Raw genomic sequence first — 18,871 nt, 5'->3', positions numbered from 1 at the left:
GTCATCCCCATCCTCAAAACAAGACAACTACCAAGATGCATTCAGAACACCTAGAACTTTAATGGATACATAGTAACCACTTCTCCGCGAAGACTGTTTTCCAAGGGGGTTTGAGCTGGCAGCGTTGGCCACCCCCTCCAGATACTGAGGGACGAGGGTGGCCGGGGGGGGAGGAGGGGTGTATTGCTCTCCGGACAGGCAGGGCATTGGGATGCTGTGGAATGGTGATTAAGGGGCCGTTCCCGCTGGGGCGGGGCTAGGCCTGGGGCTCGGGCACCATCCTCCACCATTTGAAGGCAAAGGGTACCCGGCGGATGTTGGCACAGGCACAGAAGTCCCCGATTTCAGTCAGGTAGCAGTCGAAGTCATCGATGAAGGTGCACTTGAAGCCCAGGGGCTCTAACAACTGGCAGATCTTTTCTTCCAGGCAGCAGATGCCCTTGATCTGGGGCCCAAAAGGCTTGGGGATGCCCAGATTCTTGTCCATCACGATCATCTGCATCTGTCAGACAGGATGGGCAAAGCTGAGGTAGAGGGTCAGAGCCACGGAAGAAAGCCCCCTCGGTGGTCAGGCTCAACCACACGCAGCAAGCACAGGGCAGCTTTCTTGAGGCTGTGTCCCTGCAGACATGACCAGTCAGCCTCCGCAAAATCCAACTCACTTTTGCTGAACCTTCCCGTGGCCCTGACAGGTTTCAGCAAAACCGAAATCCCGGTCGGGCCACGGTCTGGCTCTGCAGACCTCCTTGGTTCCTTTCTCTACAGTGCTTCTCTTGTTCTGGACAGGAAGTTTCCTAATCTGGGTGCCTCTCCTGGGATGCCCTCCCCCCAAGCTCTGTCGGTTGACTTCTGTCCATTTCTCCTTTCTCAACTCCAGCCTCTCTTCCTCAAACTCACTTCCCCCACTGCTACCCACCCCTGCTCCCAGGGCCATGTCGTGCCAGGGGGCCCCCCTGGTCTTCTAGAATTAAAAGCTAGCCACATGTGACTGATGAATGCAGGGCCTGTGTCCCTGGGATTCAGAAGAGGGTAAGCAGTGCCCCCGTCTGTGAGGTGGGCATGTAGCATCGCTCCCTCAGGGTTGGGGATGAGCCCAGGGCCTGGCCCATGGCCACTGCTTGGCCAGTCACCCAGCCTGGGGACCTGCTGGTCTGCTCCCTGAAGCGGTGTTCCCTAACCGAGGGAGAGAAGAGCTTCCACACCTCCCTTCCTCAGGCACCGCTGTCCGCTGGGCCTGAGCCTCTAGTCCCGCAGCAGGGAGGTCAGGAGACCAGCCGGAGTTCGCAGAACATGCCCCCGCCCGGCCCAGCCCCTGCATGCCTCACCAGGTTCGGGAAGTAGGGCCTCGCGAACAATTTCGCCATCTGCTCGTTGGAGGGCACGTTAGTCAGCTGCTCCAAGCAGAAGAGCTGCGGGATGTCAATGATGTCCCTCTCCACCAGGCCCAGCTCCTTCTTCAGGATGTCACGGTTCAGGTTAATGCACTTCTGTGGGGCAGGAAGGGGCCGGGAGACCCAGGGTCATGGCCTGAATGGCCACTGTCTTCATCCCACACCGTGTGCGGGCAGCCTTTCATGGCAGGCCCGCCCTCCGACAGAGGGCACACAGTTCCCTTTGGGGGCTGCGGGGGGTGGTGGGCGTAGGGCTCGGAGGAAAGGCCGGGATCCCACAGCTGGTCGGTGCGGGGCAGCATGGGGGTGGGGGTGGTCGTTTGGCCCTCAGTCCTGGCCAGAGTGGGGGAGCTAGGCCAGGCCAGGGCAAGAGGAAGTCCTCTGTGGGCACCCTGCTTCCTTCCTTAGGCTAGGAGCCGTAAGGTCCCAGGGGGCAAAGTGGTTTGTGCTGTGACCTTGGACAGGTCCTTGCTCTTTTCCAGACTTCTGTTCCCCCCTGGAAGTTGGATAAGCTCTTCTGGGAACTCCTAGCCAGTGATTCACAACGAGGCTGGAGGTGCTGGGTGGCCCAGAACACAGCTCATGGGCCACTTCAGGAAGCATGGAGACGACCCTGGTCCAAGTCTCCAGAACTTGGAGCTTCTTAGGGGAGTTGGGGGGGTGTCCTCAATTTCCTGGTCAGACACTAGGCAACTTGTGTGGCCCAGAGCATGTCTTTGTGGGTCAGACTTGGGAATCAAACCCAGTTCCCCCTACTCCTTGGCTTAGTTCACACCTGGGCGCTAAGCCTCCCTATCCTCCTATGCTTCAGGGGGTGATCAAGGTAATCAAGATAATATCTTCCATGATGCTTGGGCTAAGTAGTTGCTCAATAAGGACCTTGTCTAAATTGTCCATGCCTCCCCCCACTTTTTGGAGAAGGTCCCTCACCCCCTGGGCCCTACCTCTACATAGTTGTTCTGCTTCCTCATGTTTTCATCAGCCAGAAGTTGATTGATGGTGTTGGCCTCCCTCCCTGTAGACGGAAGGAGAGGGCGGGCAGGATGTAAGGCCAGGGAGCAGTTCCTCCCAGGGCCGGGCTGGCTGGGTGTATTGTTACCCCGGTGACTCTGACAGGTGACCTGGCCGTCTCCAGAGACCTACCTAGGTCACCTGTCACCCCTGGGGACTGACATCAAGGTCATTAAAGCTCAGGGAGGACTATTGCTGCCCCCCAGCCTCTCTGGCCCTGGTAGGAGGGGAGACAGCCTGGAACAGGTTAGCCGGTGACTCCAGCCCCCACTCCCCTCTCCCCTGGGCAGTTCTGTGCATCATGTGACCCAAACCACCCAGTCACCTCCTCCCTGAGACCTTGACTAGGCTATTTAACTGTGTTCCTCAGTTGCTTTGTCTTTAGGACAAAGCAGGGATGGCCTGCTCAGGCCCCAGCTGAGGTAACACAGTCTTCGGTGTGTGGGGTGTGATACTGAGCGGCTCGTGCTCAGTAAATGTCACTTTCTAGAAGTGTTTCTAGAACCCATGTGATTCCTGGGCCCCACCCCAAAGGTGGATTCACCAGGTCCAGTGTGGGGCTGAAATTGTGTGTTTCTGACAAGCCTCCAGGTGACCCTGAAGCCGCCCTTGGAGGAGCATGGGGTCTAGAGAGCTTCCCAGCAGCCCCTCCCTGGGTTCCCACGGACTTTCAAACAGAATGACTGTGCCCCAGCCACATGATCTCTGCCTGTCCACGTAGGTTTTCCACAAGGTGCCCAGGGGACCCCTGAAGTCCAAAAGCCCAGACACTCGACTCCACGTTCCCCGAGTAGGTAAACATGAGTGTTGGTAGCACCTGGTTTTGCCTCCTCATCCCCCCACGGAGTCCCCTTCCCATACACTTGGCCGCCCCCCCGCCACCCCCAGAACTTCTGGCTGACTGGCCCGGGCGGCCCTAGCATCACCAGAATAGCCCCGAAACAGAAGAGGTTCTCATGTGCTATGCGTTAGGCTTTCCTGCTTGCCTGGCACTCTGCGCAGCAGGAAGCACAAAGGGAGACCGGCCCTCTAGAGAGGGCATCTGGGAAAGGAGGAACTGGCTTCTGCTTCTGTTCCAGTGCCAGGGGCTTTGCTCACCGTTGGAAAGGAGCTGGTCCTCCCGGACCTCTGCAAACAGAGTCAGGTCTCCGTAGCCCTCCTCCTGTTTCTCCTCGAACAGTTTGTAGCAGGAGCTGGGGCTGGCCAGGAGCAGCCGGAAGCCCTGGGAAACTAGGGTCAGATGCTAGCTTCCCCTCCAGAAGCTTCCAAGGGGCTTTACAAGGGGGGAGACCCCTCCCTCTCCAGCCTGCACCCCTACCCCCACTGACCTTGTCACCCTCGCTCTTGTCCTGCGTGGGGATGAAGCACATGAACTCATCCACGTGGCCAACCATCAGCCAGTCCGAGAAGAGCTCCACCGGGGCCTGGACTCGCTGGGCGTAGAGGAAGTCCCGGAGGGCCTTACCCATGTCTCGGCCCTCCTTGCTAAGGGTAAGATGGAATGAACAGCCCTTGAGCCAACATGATGTGGGTGGGCCACCACCTGTTCAGTGTCAGGCTCCCTTCAGCTAACTGACTGCTCTAACCACTGAACTCAAGGGACCGGGGTCCATAAAGGATGGGGTGGCTAAGAATCCCTCTGGCCCAACTCCGGACCGAGCCAAGGGATTCTAGCTAGACCAGCTCTGAACCCTGGGACACAAGTAGCTCTTGGATTTAGATTAACGGCCACCAAGAAGTCCACACACCTTGTAGAGGTAAGCTCCTGCTGGTCCCTAGGCCAGCCAAATTTAGCATCCTTCCAATCTGAACCCAGGAATCACCACTCCGAAGGATGAACAGTTCGTCTGCTTTTTCTACCTGTAGTCTCCTACGACAATCAAAGACTCAAAAATCCTTTCTGGGCAGTTTAAAGAAAGGTCCAGGGCAGATAACCTGCTGACTCGTGTGGGAGTCAGGTGGGACCCAGTGATTTACTAGGTCCCCTCAGTTTTAAGAGCTGCCCACCACCTGGCCTCTTGCCTCACCTGGGGTAAAAGCAGCTGCCAATGAGGATCCTGCCTAGGGGGTACTCTTTCCCTTCCACCTTGACAGGTGGGGACACCATCAGGTTCCCAATAGAGTCCATGCTGGCCATCCTGTGGTCCTTGGTGCCTTGGATCATGTAGCCAACCCCTGGGCTCTGGAAGGAGACCCAGTGGGGCAGGGCTGTTAGGAAGGATGGGCTTTAAGACCCAGTCTTACCCCTGATCCAGACTCTCAGGTAGATTCCCACACCCCCTGCCCCCAGAGCCACTCGGGCCCCCTCCCCCTTGGCACTCCGTCCCTTCTGGGCAGGCGCCATGCCTGACAGGTTGGACAGGGTTTAGATCAGCCAAACCGAGCCCCACACCAGGGAGTATTTCATGGGGAAGTCGTCCAGCGTGAGGACCCGGGGGGTGTCGAGGACCAAGGAAAGCGTCTTATGGGGAGCCTGGGTGTAACAGAAGGCCATCTCATCCTGGAGGGGACAGGAAAAGGAGTTGAGTCACCTTGCGCCATCAGCTGCTTTCCTACCCGTGTCCAGCTTGCCAGTCACAATGCTCCCTGCACACAGGCCACCTCCAGGGCGGGGGGTGGGGGGCAACGGGACCCCCTTCTGCCCTCTCCTGCTTGGCCCCTGAAACTCAGCTCAGGCATCCCCTTCTTTGGGGCTTTTCCAGACCCGTTCTCCCATGTGTCACGTTTCAAACCTGGGTCACCTAGCTTCTCTTCCTTCTCTTCCCTTCCGCACCCCATCCGCGAACAAGCCTTGGACTTCTCTCTGGCACCATTCGGGCGAAGCCACCCTGCTCTTCCCGAAATTACCCACCCCCCTGCAGCCGGTGCGCTTTGATTCTTGCCCCTTCCTAAGGCCGGTTCTCTAGTTCTCAGCCAGAGGGGGCTTTTTAAAACCTAAATGAGAACATTTAACTCCCACTTCACACCTTTCAATGTCATCCCACCTCATTGTAAACTCGTTTCTATTCCTTACCTTGGCTTAAAAGATCCCTAATATTTGATCTGGCTCTTTCCTCCCTCTGGCTTTTCTGCTCTGATCTGGCCACACCAGCCCTTCTGTTCTTCAGATCCTCCAAGTAAACCCCCACATTAGGATCTTCACATCAGCTGTGCCTCTACCCAAAGAGCTCTAATGTCTAATGTAGCACTACCCCCCAATCTTTGTACAGCCAGCTCGGTTTCCTGAATTTGAAGCTTTTCCTGACCACCCAAAACGGCCTCGTTTGGGCTAGAGACTCACTATGGCATCTTGCTTTCACAGCACGGAGAGCCCCTGTCCTTGCTGGAGCAGGAGCATGATCCGTCCCATTGTCCTGTAGCTCTAGTACTTAGATGGTGGCCAGTGTATGGTCCTCACTCAGCTACTTGTGGAGAGGAGAGCACGAGACTTCAGAGCTCTGCCAGGTCTGGCTGGACGCTGGAGGGGGAGCCCTGCCCCAACAGCCAGGAGGCAAAAGTGCCAGACCTGTTAGCACCTGGGCGTTCTGTGGTCTCGAACACACACAGTCCGGAACGGGAAGAAGTTGGACTCTAAGCTATCCCTTAGTGGCTAGGATTTGGGCGAGCCATTCACCTCTAGTTAGTCTGAGCTTTGCTGGGCAGGTTGAGCGGACACGTGGAGCTGGTCAGATGCACCACCTGCAGTCTCCCAGCCCCTCCCCCAGCAGGTGGGTTTTCCCCAGGTGGGGGGTTACCTGGAGCCACCTGCCCATGCGGTTGGGGTCCTCGTAGACAGATGCCACCTGGCTGTTACTCTTCTCGCTCAGCTCCATCACTGTGTTCACAAAACCCTGGACCTGCAGCTCTCTGCCATGGGAGAGAAGCCAACTCTGGGGAGCCCTTCAAGGCCCCTTCCACCCTGGTCATGGCCTTACTCTTCCAGGGACAGGGGGCACCTCCTCCTGGTGAGGAGAGATCATGCCCCTGGCCCCAAGGTAAGCAGAGCTGCTGTCCCCTTCTTGCACTACCTCCAAGATCTCCATCTGGCAGCCGGTTCCAACACCTCCACCTCTGGCTCTAGCTCCCCCCTCGCTGGGACCTCTGGTCCTCAGCTGCTGTCATCCCCATCTTCCCCGTTCTTGGCCTTTCTCCTCACTCGGCTTCAGTTCTCCCCTCGCCCCTGTGCTTGGGCTGACTCGCTTGGCAGAACCCCAACCCTGGTTAGCCCAGTTCCACATTTCTTCCCTAGAACTCAAGTTACTGGAAATAGTTGGAGAAAAGCCCCTGGGGACAACCGGAACTGGTCCTTAGCACCAGACAGCCATCCTCCTATCAAGTCCCTCATCCCCATGCTCTGCTCTCCCTCCTGGAGCCGCAGATGAGCAGTCCCGTACCTATCTATGGGGACCTATGGACACATCCTACCAGCTTGGTTCCTGGAGCTGCCTTTCCCCTCTCAGATTCTTCCTGCTCTGCTAGATCATTCCATCAGCAGCATTCTCAGCTTCCCACCTTAAAAAACAGCCTTCCCTTGGCCTCATACCCCCTTCTTGCTTCCTATTTCTTTGGAGTTTTGCAACATACTCCCTTCCCATTCATCTTTCCATGCTTCCAAAGCCACCAGGCAGGATTTCTTGCTGCACAGTGAGTGGCCTCCATCTTGCCAAACCCAATGGGCATCTCGTTCTCCTCTTGGGGTTTCACACAGCTGGCCCCTCACCTGGCCTCCCTCTCCCTTAACCTATGGGTCTCCACTCTCCTGGTTTTTAATCGAACCTCCTCTCCCTTCTTGGTTGTGTTAAATCACCCCACAGCTCACTGCTCAGCTACCTTCCCTGTGTGCACTAGTCCTCAGATGAGCGTGGCTAGGCCTGTGGCTTTGAACATCCTCCACCTGCCAGGGGCATCCAGACTCGTCTCGAGCTTCCCAACTGTCCATTGAGCCCCAGAAGTTTAGAGACCCAGTGGGTGCCCCCAGCTTTAAGTCACCAGGGCCAAAGCAATACTCTACCAAGTCAGCAACGGCACCACCATTCACCTTCCTGGGGACCCCAAACCCAGGGGACAGTCTTGTCTCCTTTAGCCCATGCATCAGCTCCCCTGGGTCGGGGTGGGGGAGGTCTGCCTTCAGCACACCCCTGGATCTAACGTCTGTGCTCCCACCCCTGGCCTGCACCACTGCTAGGTCAGGCTCGCACAATTGCAGTAGCTAAGCCGGGTCCTGCCTTCTGCTTGTGCCCCTGGTTTTCCAGGGGGCCGGAGTGCTTGTACAGATGGGACCCTCAATGGCTTCCCACAGGTTTTACCAGCCAGGGTCCTTTGTGCCCTTCTCCATAGGCATGTGGCCACCTGGCTTCCCTCAGCTGAGAGTGGCCGTCTGCAGGCCATGAGCACATGAGAAGTGGTTCAGGAGACTTCTAGACCTCAGCAGGGACTCATGACCACTCTGCCCGACTTGGACTCCTCCTCTTTCCTGGGGTGTGAACATGCCTGGGCCGAGCCTCCGTCGCAAAGATGGAGATGCCACCCCAGGGAAAGGCATTAGCACAAGACAGAGGAGTCAGGGCCCCTCTGTGACCGAACAACGCAACCCTCCTACCTGTGGCCATCTAAGGGGGAGAACGTGGACTTCAAACCACTGCATCTGGGGTCTGTTACAGCCCCCGAGGCCCCGCTGCCTTGGTCCTGTCATCCTCCTCCTGCTCCTGCCGGCTCGTTCCTGGCTCTCTGGGCCTCCCTGCTGTCCCTGGCGCACGTGCCTATCCTTACCTTTCCATCCTTCACCCTGCTTTCCAGCACTGGCCACTACCTGGAGCCATGCTGTCATCCACCTCCCCATGAGAGCAGGAGGGGGACAGTCACATTCACTGCTCCGTCCCCAGCACTGTACAGGTTTAGACAGGACTCCAAGCAAGGACTATCTTGGGGATAGGGCTAGACAGTTCAGGCAACAGAAGCTCACTCTGCATGGGGAGAAGTCTAGTGATCTCGACCCACCCCCTCCAGCCCTGCAGACGGACAGAATACCAGGAAGGACCTGGCGCAGGCAGCCCGAGGTCTCTTACCTGCACAGGTAGACCTCTAGAGGCATCTGGGTGCTGGGAGTAAAAATGCAAGGGGCCACCCGGAACACTACCATGTCCTTGTACACCAGGGTCTCTGGAATTGACTGCAACGTCACACAGGGCCCCATCAGCAAGCTGCTTCCGTGTCCCCTTCCCCCCAGCCACAGGCCTCCAGCTGTTCAGCCCTGCCCACCTGTGGGCCCTCCCCATCCTCTGCCAGGTGCTCTCCCACAGGTGGCATGAGACCCTAACCCTACCCGCAGCAAGCCTGGTCTCCCCCCGCCCACCCGCCGCTGTCCCTGTGCCGCGTGAGAGAGGCTTCCTCCCCACATGGCCCCTGGCCCCGGGGCTGCTGGTCTACCTGAGGCGACATACCGGGTCTTGCGATTCTTCCACCAGGGAGACGGAGTAGGAGATGAGGCCTGAGAAGTCGGCAGACGGGAACTCCATGGCTTCAACGTAGAAGGTTTCCTTCAGGTGGTTCTCAAGGGAGGCGAACGTATAGGTATGCTGGCCAGGCCCCAGCAGCACCTCAAAGGTGCTTGAGCTGTCTCCTGAGGACAGAAGGGATGGGCCAGCTGCTGACGTGGCCTGGTGCCTGTCTCCACATCGGACAGTGGGGGTTCCGGCTCGTTCCTCCCGACAGAAGCCAGGTTCAGAGCTCCAGCAGAGCAGGACCCAAGCTGGCTTTTCTGTCCCCGCATTTCTGATGCTTAGGGCTTAGGGGACAATTAAGCATTTGTTCCCGAACAAGGGCCAGAGCTCACGAATGCTGTTCAAAGACCTATCCCACATCAAGGGCCGGGGCTCGGATGAAGATGCCGGCCTTCAAGGCTCTCGGTCCAGGGTGAAGGCCTGAGGCAGGTGGTTCTACCCTTGGACCAGCTTTGGGGAAGAAATCCTCAAAAGCCTCAAAGGTGAGAAGCTGCAAAGTTGGGCTTGGCAGCCTTATCTGAAAAACCAGACCCTGCTCTAGTAAGCACTAGGGAGGGGTCCGTGGGAATGGTCTGTCGGCCAGGGTAGGCCTCGGATCATTTCCTGAGAAGCTCAGGAAAGGTCCTATCGGCTGTTCAGAGCCTAGCAACTTCGGGTTTCGTGGGTTGTGAAATAGAAAACCATGCACAGGAAAGAAGTTGACCACACCCTGCGGTTGTCTCTAGTTAATTCAATCCCAGATCTGTTCGCTCTCCATTTGCAGAGATCGTCCTGACTCGAGGCCACCAAGCTTCCCCACCTGACCTTCCTGCCACTCTCCTTGTCCTTCCGACCCATTCCCGTTGTGGCCGCCCTGCCCTGATGGCAGCTACTCCTACTTAGAGCCTCTAGAAGGATGCCAAGTCTAGGAGATCCCGGTCTAGGTTTCCCTGGGCCACCAAGGCCACCAAGGCCCCGAACCATCTAGGCACCGCATCCTCTGCAGAGCGCTCTGGTACCCAAGCAGCCAGAGGAACCACATGCTGAAAGACCCCAATTTAGGAGCAGACCAAACCTCACCACCACTCAGGAACACTATTGTCACACTGCCGTCCTACTTAGCGCTTCCGCTTCTCGGGTCCTCCGAGGGGCATGTTCTCCTCCCTAGCTCCCTCCTCTGAGAGGCGCTTCCTCACCTCCGCCTGATCATGCCCCCTGCATAGATGTGCCGTGTTTGTCCATCTCCAGTCACTCCCCCTCCCTTCCAGCCCCCCAGTCACCACCTCCACACGGTTCCCTTTACGGCAGAGTCCTCCCACGTGCATGTCCACGGTCTGCCCACTTCGCTTCCAGCCCCGCATTCTTACCAAATTCATGAGTGACCAGCATTTTGAAAACCGAGACGTTATCACAGATTTGATTAGCCTAGCAACAGCATCTGCCACGGCCGATCATGGCCCTCACTTTCCTTTGTTTCTAGAACTTCCTCTGGCTTTCTATTTCTCTGGAAATCTCCCCTCAGACTCCTTTGCTATATCTTACAGAACAGTGTTCTCAAACTTTAGCCTGCTTCAGAATCACCTGGAGGGCTTGTGAAAACACAGTGCACTGTGTGTCCCTGCCCTTTAAAAATTTTTTTTAACTTATAAAAAATAAACTCTACCCTCAACGTGTGACTTGAACTCAACCCCACAGTCAAGAATCACATGCTCTACAGGCTAAACCAGCCAGGCACTGTATTCTTGACTTTAATTTTTAAGGGACATCTGGGTGGCTCAACCTGTTAAGCATCCAACTCTTGATCTCAGCTCATGATCTCTGGGTCATGTGCTCGGGCCTCATATTGGGCTCCACACTGGGCGTGGAGCCTACTTAAATTTTATTTTTATGTAATCTCTACATCCAACATGGGGCTCTAACTCAAGATCCTGAGATCAAGAGTCCTATGCTCTTCTGATGGAGCCAGCCAGGCACCCCCTAAGTTTTTTGTTTCGTTTTTGAGTGGAAAACCCGACTGTTTGATATGGATGATGAGCTACAACATCATTAGCAAGCTACACAAGTCACTGCCTCCATTATTGGCACCCAACGGGCCACACTGGGCTAGAGCATCCTCGTGGCTGAACCAGGCTTAGACCCATGGGTCTAAGGCTCACTCCCAGCCCACATGTGGAAGGACCACATACAACCAACCTGGGCTGCCTCTCGTGGCTGGTCCCACATCACTTCCAAGTTCAGCTGTGGTCTGCAGAAGAGACGGAGCAGAAGACTGAGCGAGGGCCCCTGAGCGCAGGTGAGGGAAGCAGCCGAGGCATGCTCTCCAGTGCTGGAGACTGGGAGATGGTCAATCTACAGCAGAGCCTTCCCTAGTCGCCCAGCTGAAGCTGAACTTGGGTTTTAAGAGAAGGGAGCATGGCACATTTCTCCAGAAACAACGTTCAACCTCGATTTAAAGAATCTAGAGGCACAGAATACTAAGCCAGTTTACATGAAAAACTTGTTCATTCAAGGACATTTTGCTGGACACGTCTACCTCCACTTTCTAAACCAGCAGCCCTTGCGCCTTTATCTATAGAACAGGAACGTGCACCTGCCTTCCAGGTTGGTAGGGCTACAGATGGGCGGGTGTGGTGTGGCGCCTGGGATGGACAAGCTCACACAGCTGCCACGCCGCCCCTTGGCTTCCGAGTTCTGGAAACTCGATCTAGTGGGGCCTTGTAGAGGAGTGAAGACAGCCCCTTCTGGCAGGGGTAATTGGGAGAAGAGCTTAGCTTGTCTGTGTAAGGCCATGGCTTCAGCCAGTGCGCGTTTCTTCTCTCCCAGCCATGAAAACCCTGCAGGACAGGCACTGCCGTCATCCCTACTGGAGAAGTGGTTGGAAGTACAGAGACTCACCCACATGTGCAGGCTCAGTCTGTGGAGGTGGCAGCCAGAGTGTCCTAGGGACACAAGCGAGGCCCCACCAGGCCCCCACCTGCAGCCCCAGGTCCCAGCAGGCCTCCGACAGGGTCCCTGCTGGGAACGACACGTGGCCACAGTGCCCCCCGATGCGTTGGAAGAGTAAGCGAAGCTGGAGTTGGTGCAAGAAACTCACTTTGGGGCCGGTAGACTCTGGCCTTCTCTGCCTCTTCCTCCGAGGTGTAGAGAACCAGCCGGTATTTCTTTAAAGCGCAGCCGGGCCCTTGAACATTCAGGGTCATCTGAGACAGGCTCTTTATTTCTGGGCAAAAGACAAGGTAAAGGTTCGGGGGCCTCCGAAGGCCAGCACCGAGGAGCGGTAGGGCCGGCGGGGGGGGGGGGGCTCCTATATCGGGGCCCTGGGGACCCTCTGCCTCCTGTTCTGGCCCAGCCCTGCAACAGGTCTCTGCTGCCTGCTTCCCCACATGGCCACAGGCAACTTGCCGTCCCTGGGGTCTGCTAGGAGTTAGGACGGCACTCACCCCATACAGCTGGGGAGAATGCACAGCCCCTACAAACACTGAGAACAGGGCCTGGCACGGTCCGCCCAGAGAGGGTCCCCCTCCAGCCTTGGTGTGAACCAGGGCATCCCTTTATACTGCTAAGACCCAGAACCTTGGTCCCAACCACAAGTGAGGACGAGATCCAAGACTGCTCTTGCCTAAGACAGAGGGCTTTTAGGAAGATGTTCGCAACTCCCTCATGTTTAGCCTTCTCAACTACTTTGTGAAGCCAGCTAGATCATCCCCATTTTACAGATGGGGAAACAAGACCAGGGAAGTTAACACACTCAAGTCCACAGCTAGGTAGAAGTTTGTTACCTAACACCAGGACCCACACTGCTCCCACGGAGCCGTGTGGCCTCTTCCTAGTTACAAGCTTCAAGCCTCTGACAAGAGACTTTAGGCTCAGAGCGGGGACACCTCAGCCTGGAATCCATGTTCGCTGAGGGGTGTGACAGCAAAGCCCCAGGGAGAGGTAGACCCCGGGGAGAAAAGCGGCGACAGTCCCAGGACAGTGGCCAGTCCTTACCTTCTGGAAAGAACACCTTCGTGGTCTTGTCTACAATCCGGACCTTGTCAGCAGGGCTGCAGTTCACAAGCAGGATGGCACCCCAACCGCTGGGACCCCAGACCCAGTTTTTCTGCAAAGACGACAGGAATGTTGACTCAGGAAGAAGCCAGGGAAATCCTGCTTTCCAGATGCTACCCCGCATCAGGAGCAGAGCCGAAGCTTTCTCCAGGGTGACAGGGACCTCTTGGGGAACTCAAGCACTTAGAAGAAGCAGGCAACGTCAGGGCAGTGGGTGGAGAGGCAGGGAAAAAGCTGGCTGCCGGCCACAGCTCTCTGCCTGGTTTCAGTGCGGGGGCAGCAGGGACGGAGGCAAACGGGAGGAGACCCGTCCCACGCAGGGAGCCTCTTCTGGTTGACTGAACAACCAGACATTTTAGTTTTTTTGAAAGAGCTAGACACAGACTTCATCAGTTCTGACTGTATCGGAGCTGTTGGACTTCAAAGACACCATGTAAGCCAGTCTTTGGGCCCACGCCCTTCCCCAGGCAGCCTCACCTTAGCCTGCTTGTCACTCGTCATCTCGACCTGCCCACTGCGGTAGATGTCCACGTCCAGGGAGACCACTGAAACAAGAGGGAAAGTTTCCGCCACCCAGACCTGCTGGACGGAGCCTCGAAGCGCCAGGTAACCCTAGCGGTGCCCAAAGCTGGGATCAGGGATCAGGGATGCCCAGCCTTTCAGGCATGCTGTCAGCTTAGAAGAAAGTTCCTCCAAGGCAGACTGCTTCTCTGAGCAAGACTGGAGAGGACCAAGTATCCGCATGTCTCCCCCAATCCCCTGGGAGTTCACAAACCAAGTCCACTGGGGTCCGAATGCCATCTCTAAGCTCTAAGACTCAGGAAGGGCTCAATCCACAGCAATCCCAAGCCTCTTAGAGCTGAAGGATCCGGGCTCTGCCTGAGTATCCTCAGAGGCTCCTCTTACAGTCTCTACACTCCACCTTCCACTCCTCCCCACCACACACTGACTACCACGCGGCTCTGCCCTGGTTTCATTTTTGTTCATAGAGCTTGTCTCCTGATGTGCTCTGTCCCAACTGGAATGCCATGGCCAGAAGAACAGACCACAGTCGCTGCGTGTACTTTGCACCTGCACGGATGCTCAGGGACCGGAGCCCTGCTACGAACCAGGTACAGTTCTAGGTCCCAGGGCTACGGCAGCGTGCTAGACAGGCCCGGTCTTCTTCAATCTTAGGGAGGAGAGTGTCAGAGCACACACGCCACATGCAACAGTGGCGAGGGGGTCAAGAAATAAGCAAAATGCATATTGTTTCTGATGGTAAAAGTGCCGTGGAAAACAAGGAAGGGGATGGGGGGGTTGTTTCAGTTTTAGACGATCGGAGGAGTGTTCTAAAGAATTGAAATATGAACAGAGGCTGGAAGGAGGCAGAAAAGGGATCAGTGTTAATATTTGGGATAAAAGTAATTAGAACAGGAAGTACAAGGTGGCAAGGTCAAGGGTCCAGAGGCCAGCGTGCCCAGAGCAGAATGAGCATGGAGAAGAGAAACAGGCCACGGGGCAGAGATAGACGAGCTCATGTAGGTTTTGTGGGTAAAAGGGACGCCAGCTTTAATCCAAGTATGCAGAAGCATTGGAAGGCTCTAATCCGAGGAGACGTTACCAGATATCCTTCTAAAGACATACTGCTCTGGGAGCCAGGTCAGGAGTGGACGGTGGAACAGTAAGGACAGAGCAGGGACACACACACACCCCCCCCCCCCCCGGGGACCCTGTGCGGTGCCCCAGGGGGGAGGATGTGGCTCGGACCAGCTGAGAGCATCAACGTGGCTTGTAGCTGGATTCCAGCCAACTTTGAGGAAACAGCAACAAGACCTATGGATTGACATGGGTGGAGGGAGAGGGAAGAGGGACACCCAGCGTTTAGGCCTGACCAGCTAGAAGGGTGGACCACAGTCCATGACAATGGGCAGACCATCAGGAAGGTAGGCGCTGGAGGAAAAGAAAACCAATTCGGGTCCTCCTACTCTGCCACCATCTTCCCCGGAAGTAGAACCTGTTCCATTTGGGTTATATTAAAGATTGAAATGTTGGTTAGACACCCAAGAAATCACACTGGGTTAGCAGATACCCAAGTTTGCGGGAGACGCCTGGCTGGAAGAGTTTGGGCGAGTCCTCTATCTGCAGAGCCACAGGCCCACTGCCTGAGCTTGAAGCACTTCTACCAGGCTGGGTGGTGGGTGGGGGGATGAAGGATCCAGCAAAGGGACCCAAGAAGGAACAGCTGGCTAGGTAGAAGGAAAACTGGGTGCAGGGTCCCTGAAAGGTTTCAGGTAAAATGGGCCCAGAAAGGGTGAGCAGTTGTATTAAACACTGCTGCCAGGTCAAGGCAGGGGAAGACCAAGGACCAGTGGGCTTAGGGACCTCCATAAGGGCAGTGCTCCTGGTGGGGTCTGGCTTGAGACGGTACCGGAGAAAGGGAAGAGAAACGGAGGGTGTAGAGTTAGGGGAGTAGGGCTCGAAGACGATCCAGAAGCAGGTTTAAGAGAGCAGAGGTTGTTTCTTGTTCCTTAAGAGACTAGGCAGCATAACGTGCTCCTATTAAAGGAATAGAGGTTCCCGCTTGTTCTGGAATGATCCAGAAAAGGAGTTGGCGGGGAGGGGTAGTGGCTTCCTACATCAGTAAGTTGCCGAAGGAAGTTTCTGAATGAGTGAGAGGGGAAAGGATCTAATGTGAGAAGGTTAACTTTGCACCAGACACACACCAGTTATAAGAGGTGGCAGAATGCAGGTGGGGCTGAGGGTAGGTGGGTAGGACAACAGGAGCTCAGGGAAGTTCCCACGCCCGCTCTCAGGGAATGAGGCCAGCAGTGAGTGAGAGTGGCAGAGAAGGGACCGTGAATGGGCATGTTGGGGGGAGTCCATCCAGGACCCAGGAGGTAGATTACAGGGAGAGCCCCTCGGCTCCTCTTGCTGATACAGCGCCCGCCCCCCCTCCCGGGGTACGAGCACACTCACCAATACCAGTGAGGCAGAGCATAGCCGTGGCCACGGGGACGTCCTCGTCAGGCAGATAGTACGAGACCAAAACCTGTAGAGATAGCAGCCAGCACCCATGGGAGTGGAGGGCAGGGGGGCAGGAACAGGACCTTGGGCTAAGTACCCACGTCCGGCCATTGGACTTTGGCCTCATGTTACAGCTTCTGAGCTTCTGATGTCTGACTGTGAGCTGGGGCAGGGTCCTCCACGTGGCGGCCTGACTACAACCCTCCCAGGTGGGCTCTACCCTAAGGGCAGAGAGAGATCAAGGCACTTGCCCTACATTCAACCAGAAAGGGGTGGCACGAGCTTTAAGATCCAGGCTGTCTGGCTCAGAGGTCAAGATTTAGACTGGGCTACACATCCCCGCTACTCTTCCCCTGCATTCCTGGGATCCCACCTGTTGCCCCAGAGATGGGCCGTGGGGAAGCAGGGGCTCCCAGTGGTTCAACTGCTCACTCAAAAGCAAGTAGGACAGCTGGGGTGGGGCCTGGAATCAGAACGCAGTCTTTCCTGGGTCGTGCACCAAATCTGCTTCCAGAGGGCCTCTATACGTTAGACAAAGACCTGCCCTTCAGCCACTTGGCCTGGACCACAAAGCCTTCATCACAAACCAGAGAACTAGCCAGCAGCTGGGGCCATGTTCTCATGCATGTGACCCACCACCTCTTCCTAAATGGAAACTTCTGTCCTCCAAGAGCCAGTGTCTCCCTCAGTGGACCACTCCTGACCGTGCTGGAGGCTGAGCCGCAGGCAGAGCATGCTTCTCAGGTCTCTGGGCTCAGCCAGGATGCATCACAGCTGCGAATCTTCCCTGTGAGCTAGGCAGCGATTAAGTGTTCTACCTGCCTCCGAGGGAGGTGCCTGCCCTGGGCAGAGTGCAGCATGGGGTGTGTTCTATCCATCTGTCACCTGACAATCACCAGCAGACTATCCCAGCAAGTTCTGCCGACCGAGTGCCCTAGTCCTGAACGGGCCTCCATGTTCTCACCCCCACTTCACGTTGGAGTCGGCTGGAGAGCTGAGCCACAGAAGCCAGGGGCCCACCCGGGAGGCTGACTTAATTGGCAGGAGGTGTGGTCTGGGTGCTGAGTGTTAGAGTCCCTGGTGGTTCCAATCGCCCCATATGAGCCATCAGCTGCGACCACAGAGCCACCACCAACGCCAAACTCAGGAGCCGGCTTTCCAAGGAGGTCACCCTCCCTGCCACCACCAGTGCCCCATTAGGGGAGACAGCTTGCCCAGGGGAAAGAACACGGCCTTGGGCTCAAATCCTAGATCTCTCCCACTCTAGTCATGTCATTCAGGTTGAGTCTAGAGGTCATTCCGTGCCTCAGTTTCTTCGTATGTAAGATGGGGGTAAGGCCGACCTCTTAAACCAGAACTCCAGATACCCAGTACACAGCATATGCACTTACTACACATTAGCTCTTCAGTTTCCTTAAGATCTTCACACCCCCGAAGACCAGCCTTGGTCAAAAAGCCCATCTGAGTTTTGCTGCTAAGACCTTTGAGCCAGACTTGAAAAGCAGCTTGTTGGGAAGTTAGGCTGGAGTCGTGGTCAGGAGCACAGGGAGGAGACAGATGTGCTGGAGCTTGAATCCTGGCTCTGCTGATCACTCCCTCCCTCCCTGCCTGCTTCTTTGTGTCCTGGGGTCATGGAGCACCCCCTCACAGTTTCGGTGCGAGCACTGAACATCAGGCAAAACACCTGCATGTTTCATAGACTAGGGGCCCGGGAAACACCATCTTTCGGGAGGGAGCCCCCTCCCGCAGCTAGGAGATTCCCCCTCATCCCCCACGCCCAGGCTTACCTTGTCACTGTCGATGGCGGAGCTGGGGGAGGTCATCTTCACCAGCACGTCTATGGGATGCGACAGAGGCCACCGGGTCGGGGCGGCCTCCTCCCCGCTCACTGCTGGGACCGTGTTGGGGATATCCACCAAGACCCCAGGAGAGCCACTGACCGTGAACGATTTGCACTTCTCTGGGGCACACCTGGTTGGCCCAACGAGGAGACAGACTTTAGGGCACAAGAGTCTCCCGTTCTCAGCCCACAGGGCAGCCGGCTTGGTGGGGGATGGGCCCTGACCGCGGCTCTCCTTAGGGTGTTGAGGCAGAGGCCGGCTAGTCAGGGCAGGTTTGTGGTCCTCACACAACTTCAGCCTCACTCCTACCTTCCCCCACTCCAAGGACCCCGTGTCCTTCCCCCGCTAGCTCTAGTCCAGAGCCTACCCTCCCGCCGAGGCTCCAGAAGTTACCAACGCTACATCTTATTTGTAAGCCCATGGAGGGAGGAGCCGTTTGTCTGAGGCAGAAAGGATCCCCGTAGGGGGAGAGACAGGACCTGGGCCTCGGGAGGTCCGTGCGGTGACCCTGGGGAAGACCCGGCCTCAGGAGCAAGTCAGCCCTCCTCCCCCCCACTAAGGCTCCATTTTACAGAAGCCCCCCTCCCTTAATCCTCATGGCCTCCTAGAGAGTCAGCCTCGCCCCCATTTCACCGGTAAGAGGACAGGATCGGCAAGGCACTTGTTTGTCTAGGGTTCCTTAGCCCACGCAGGGCAGAGGCAGGACTTAGGTCAGAATCCTACAGGGTCAGGACCGGGGGCCCTTAGATGAGGGGATGGGGCAGGAGCCAAAGATGCAGAGAAGGGAGGTGACCCCCGGCCCCCACATAACCTAGGGCCAACTCCAGTACAGGAACCAGGCGCCAGCCTCCCTGCCCGGCCCCGCCCCCCAGCCAGCCCCGGCAGAGCCCCCAGCTCCTCACCCATTGAGATCCAAGCAGATTTCCGTGCCCAGCACACACAGGGCATGGATGGGGCTGTCCAGGGACAGGTGGATGATGCTCTGGAAAGACATAGCGCGGCCCTCCGAGCTGACTACCCTCAGACCCACGCAATGACCCTGACTCAGCGCAGCAACCTCAAATAACGCCAGGACTCACCTGCGCCCTCCCCTCTTATGGGCTCAGGGCCTCCC

General features: G+C 56.7%; 1 protein-coding gene across 1 annotated transcript; it reads right to left on the bottom strand.

Annotated features, from left to right (window-relative positions):
- Window positions 1-36: 36 nt before the first annotated feature.
- PADI6 (peptidyl arginine deiminase 6) lies at window positions 37-18,818 on the bottom strand. The gene is made up of 16 exons (XM_021683499.1): window positions 18,660-18,818; window positions 17,704-17,887; window positions 15,869-15,941; window positions 13,388-13,455; window positions 12,851-12,962; window positions 11,955-12,080; window positions 8,822-9,000; window positions 8,447-8,550; window positions 6,137-6,248; window positions 4,795-4,902; window positions 4,430-4,584; window positions 3,731-3,887; window positions 3,501-3,624; window positions 2,336-2,406; window positions 1,326-1,487; window positions 37-502 (listed from the first exon to the last, which is right to left on the bottom strand). Exons 1-16 carry the CDS (start codon window positions 18,749-18,751, stop codon window positions 257-259), a joined length of 2,073 nt encoding a protein of 690 aa, XP_021539174.1. The 5' UTR covers window positions 18,752-18,818; the 3' UTR covers window positions 37-256.
- Window positions 18,819-18,871: the final 53 nt, after the last annotated feature.

The sequence above is a fragment of the Neomonachus schauinslandi genome, chromosome 4 (genome assembly GCF_002201575.2).
Source record: "Neomonachus schauinslandi chromosome 4, ASM220157v2, whole genome shotgun sequence".
In the NCBI taxonomy this organism is placed as follows: Eukaryota; Metazoa; Chordata; class Mammalia; order Carnivora; family Phocidae; genus Neomonachus; species Neomonachus schauinslandi.
Note: the sequence above shows the minus strand (reverse complement) of the source record. Positions and strands in the feature narration are given on the sequence as shown.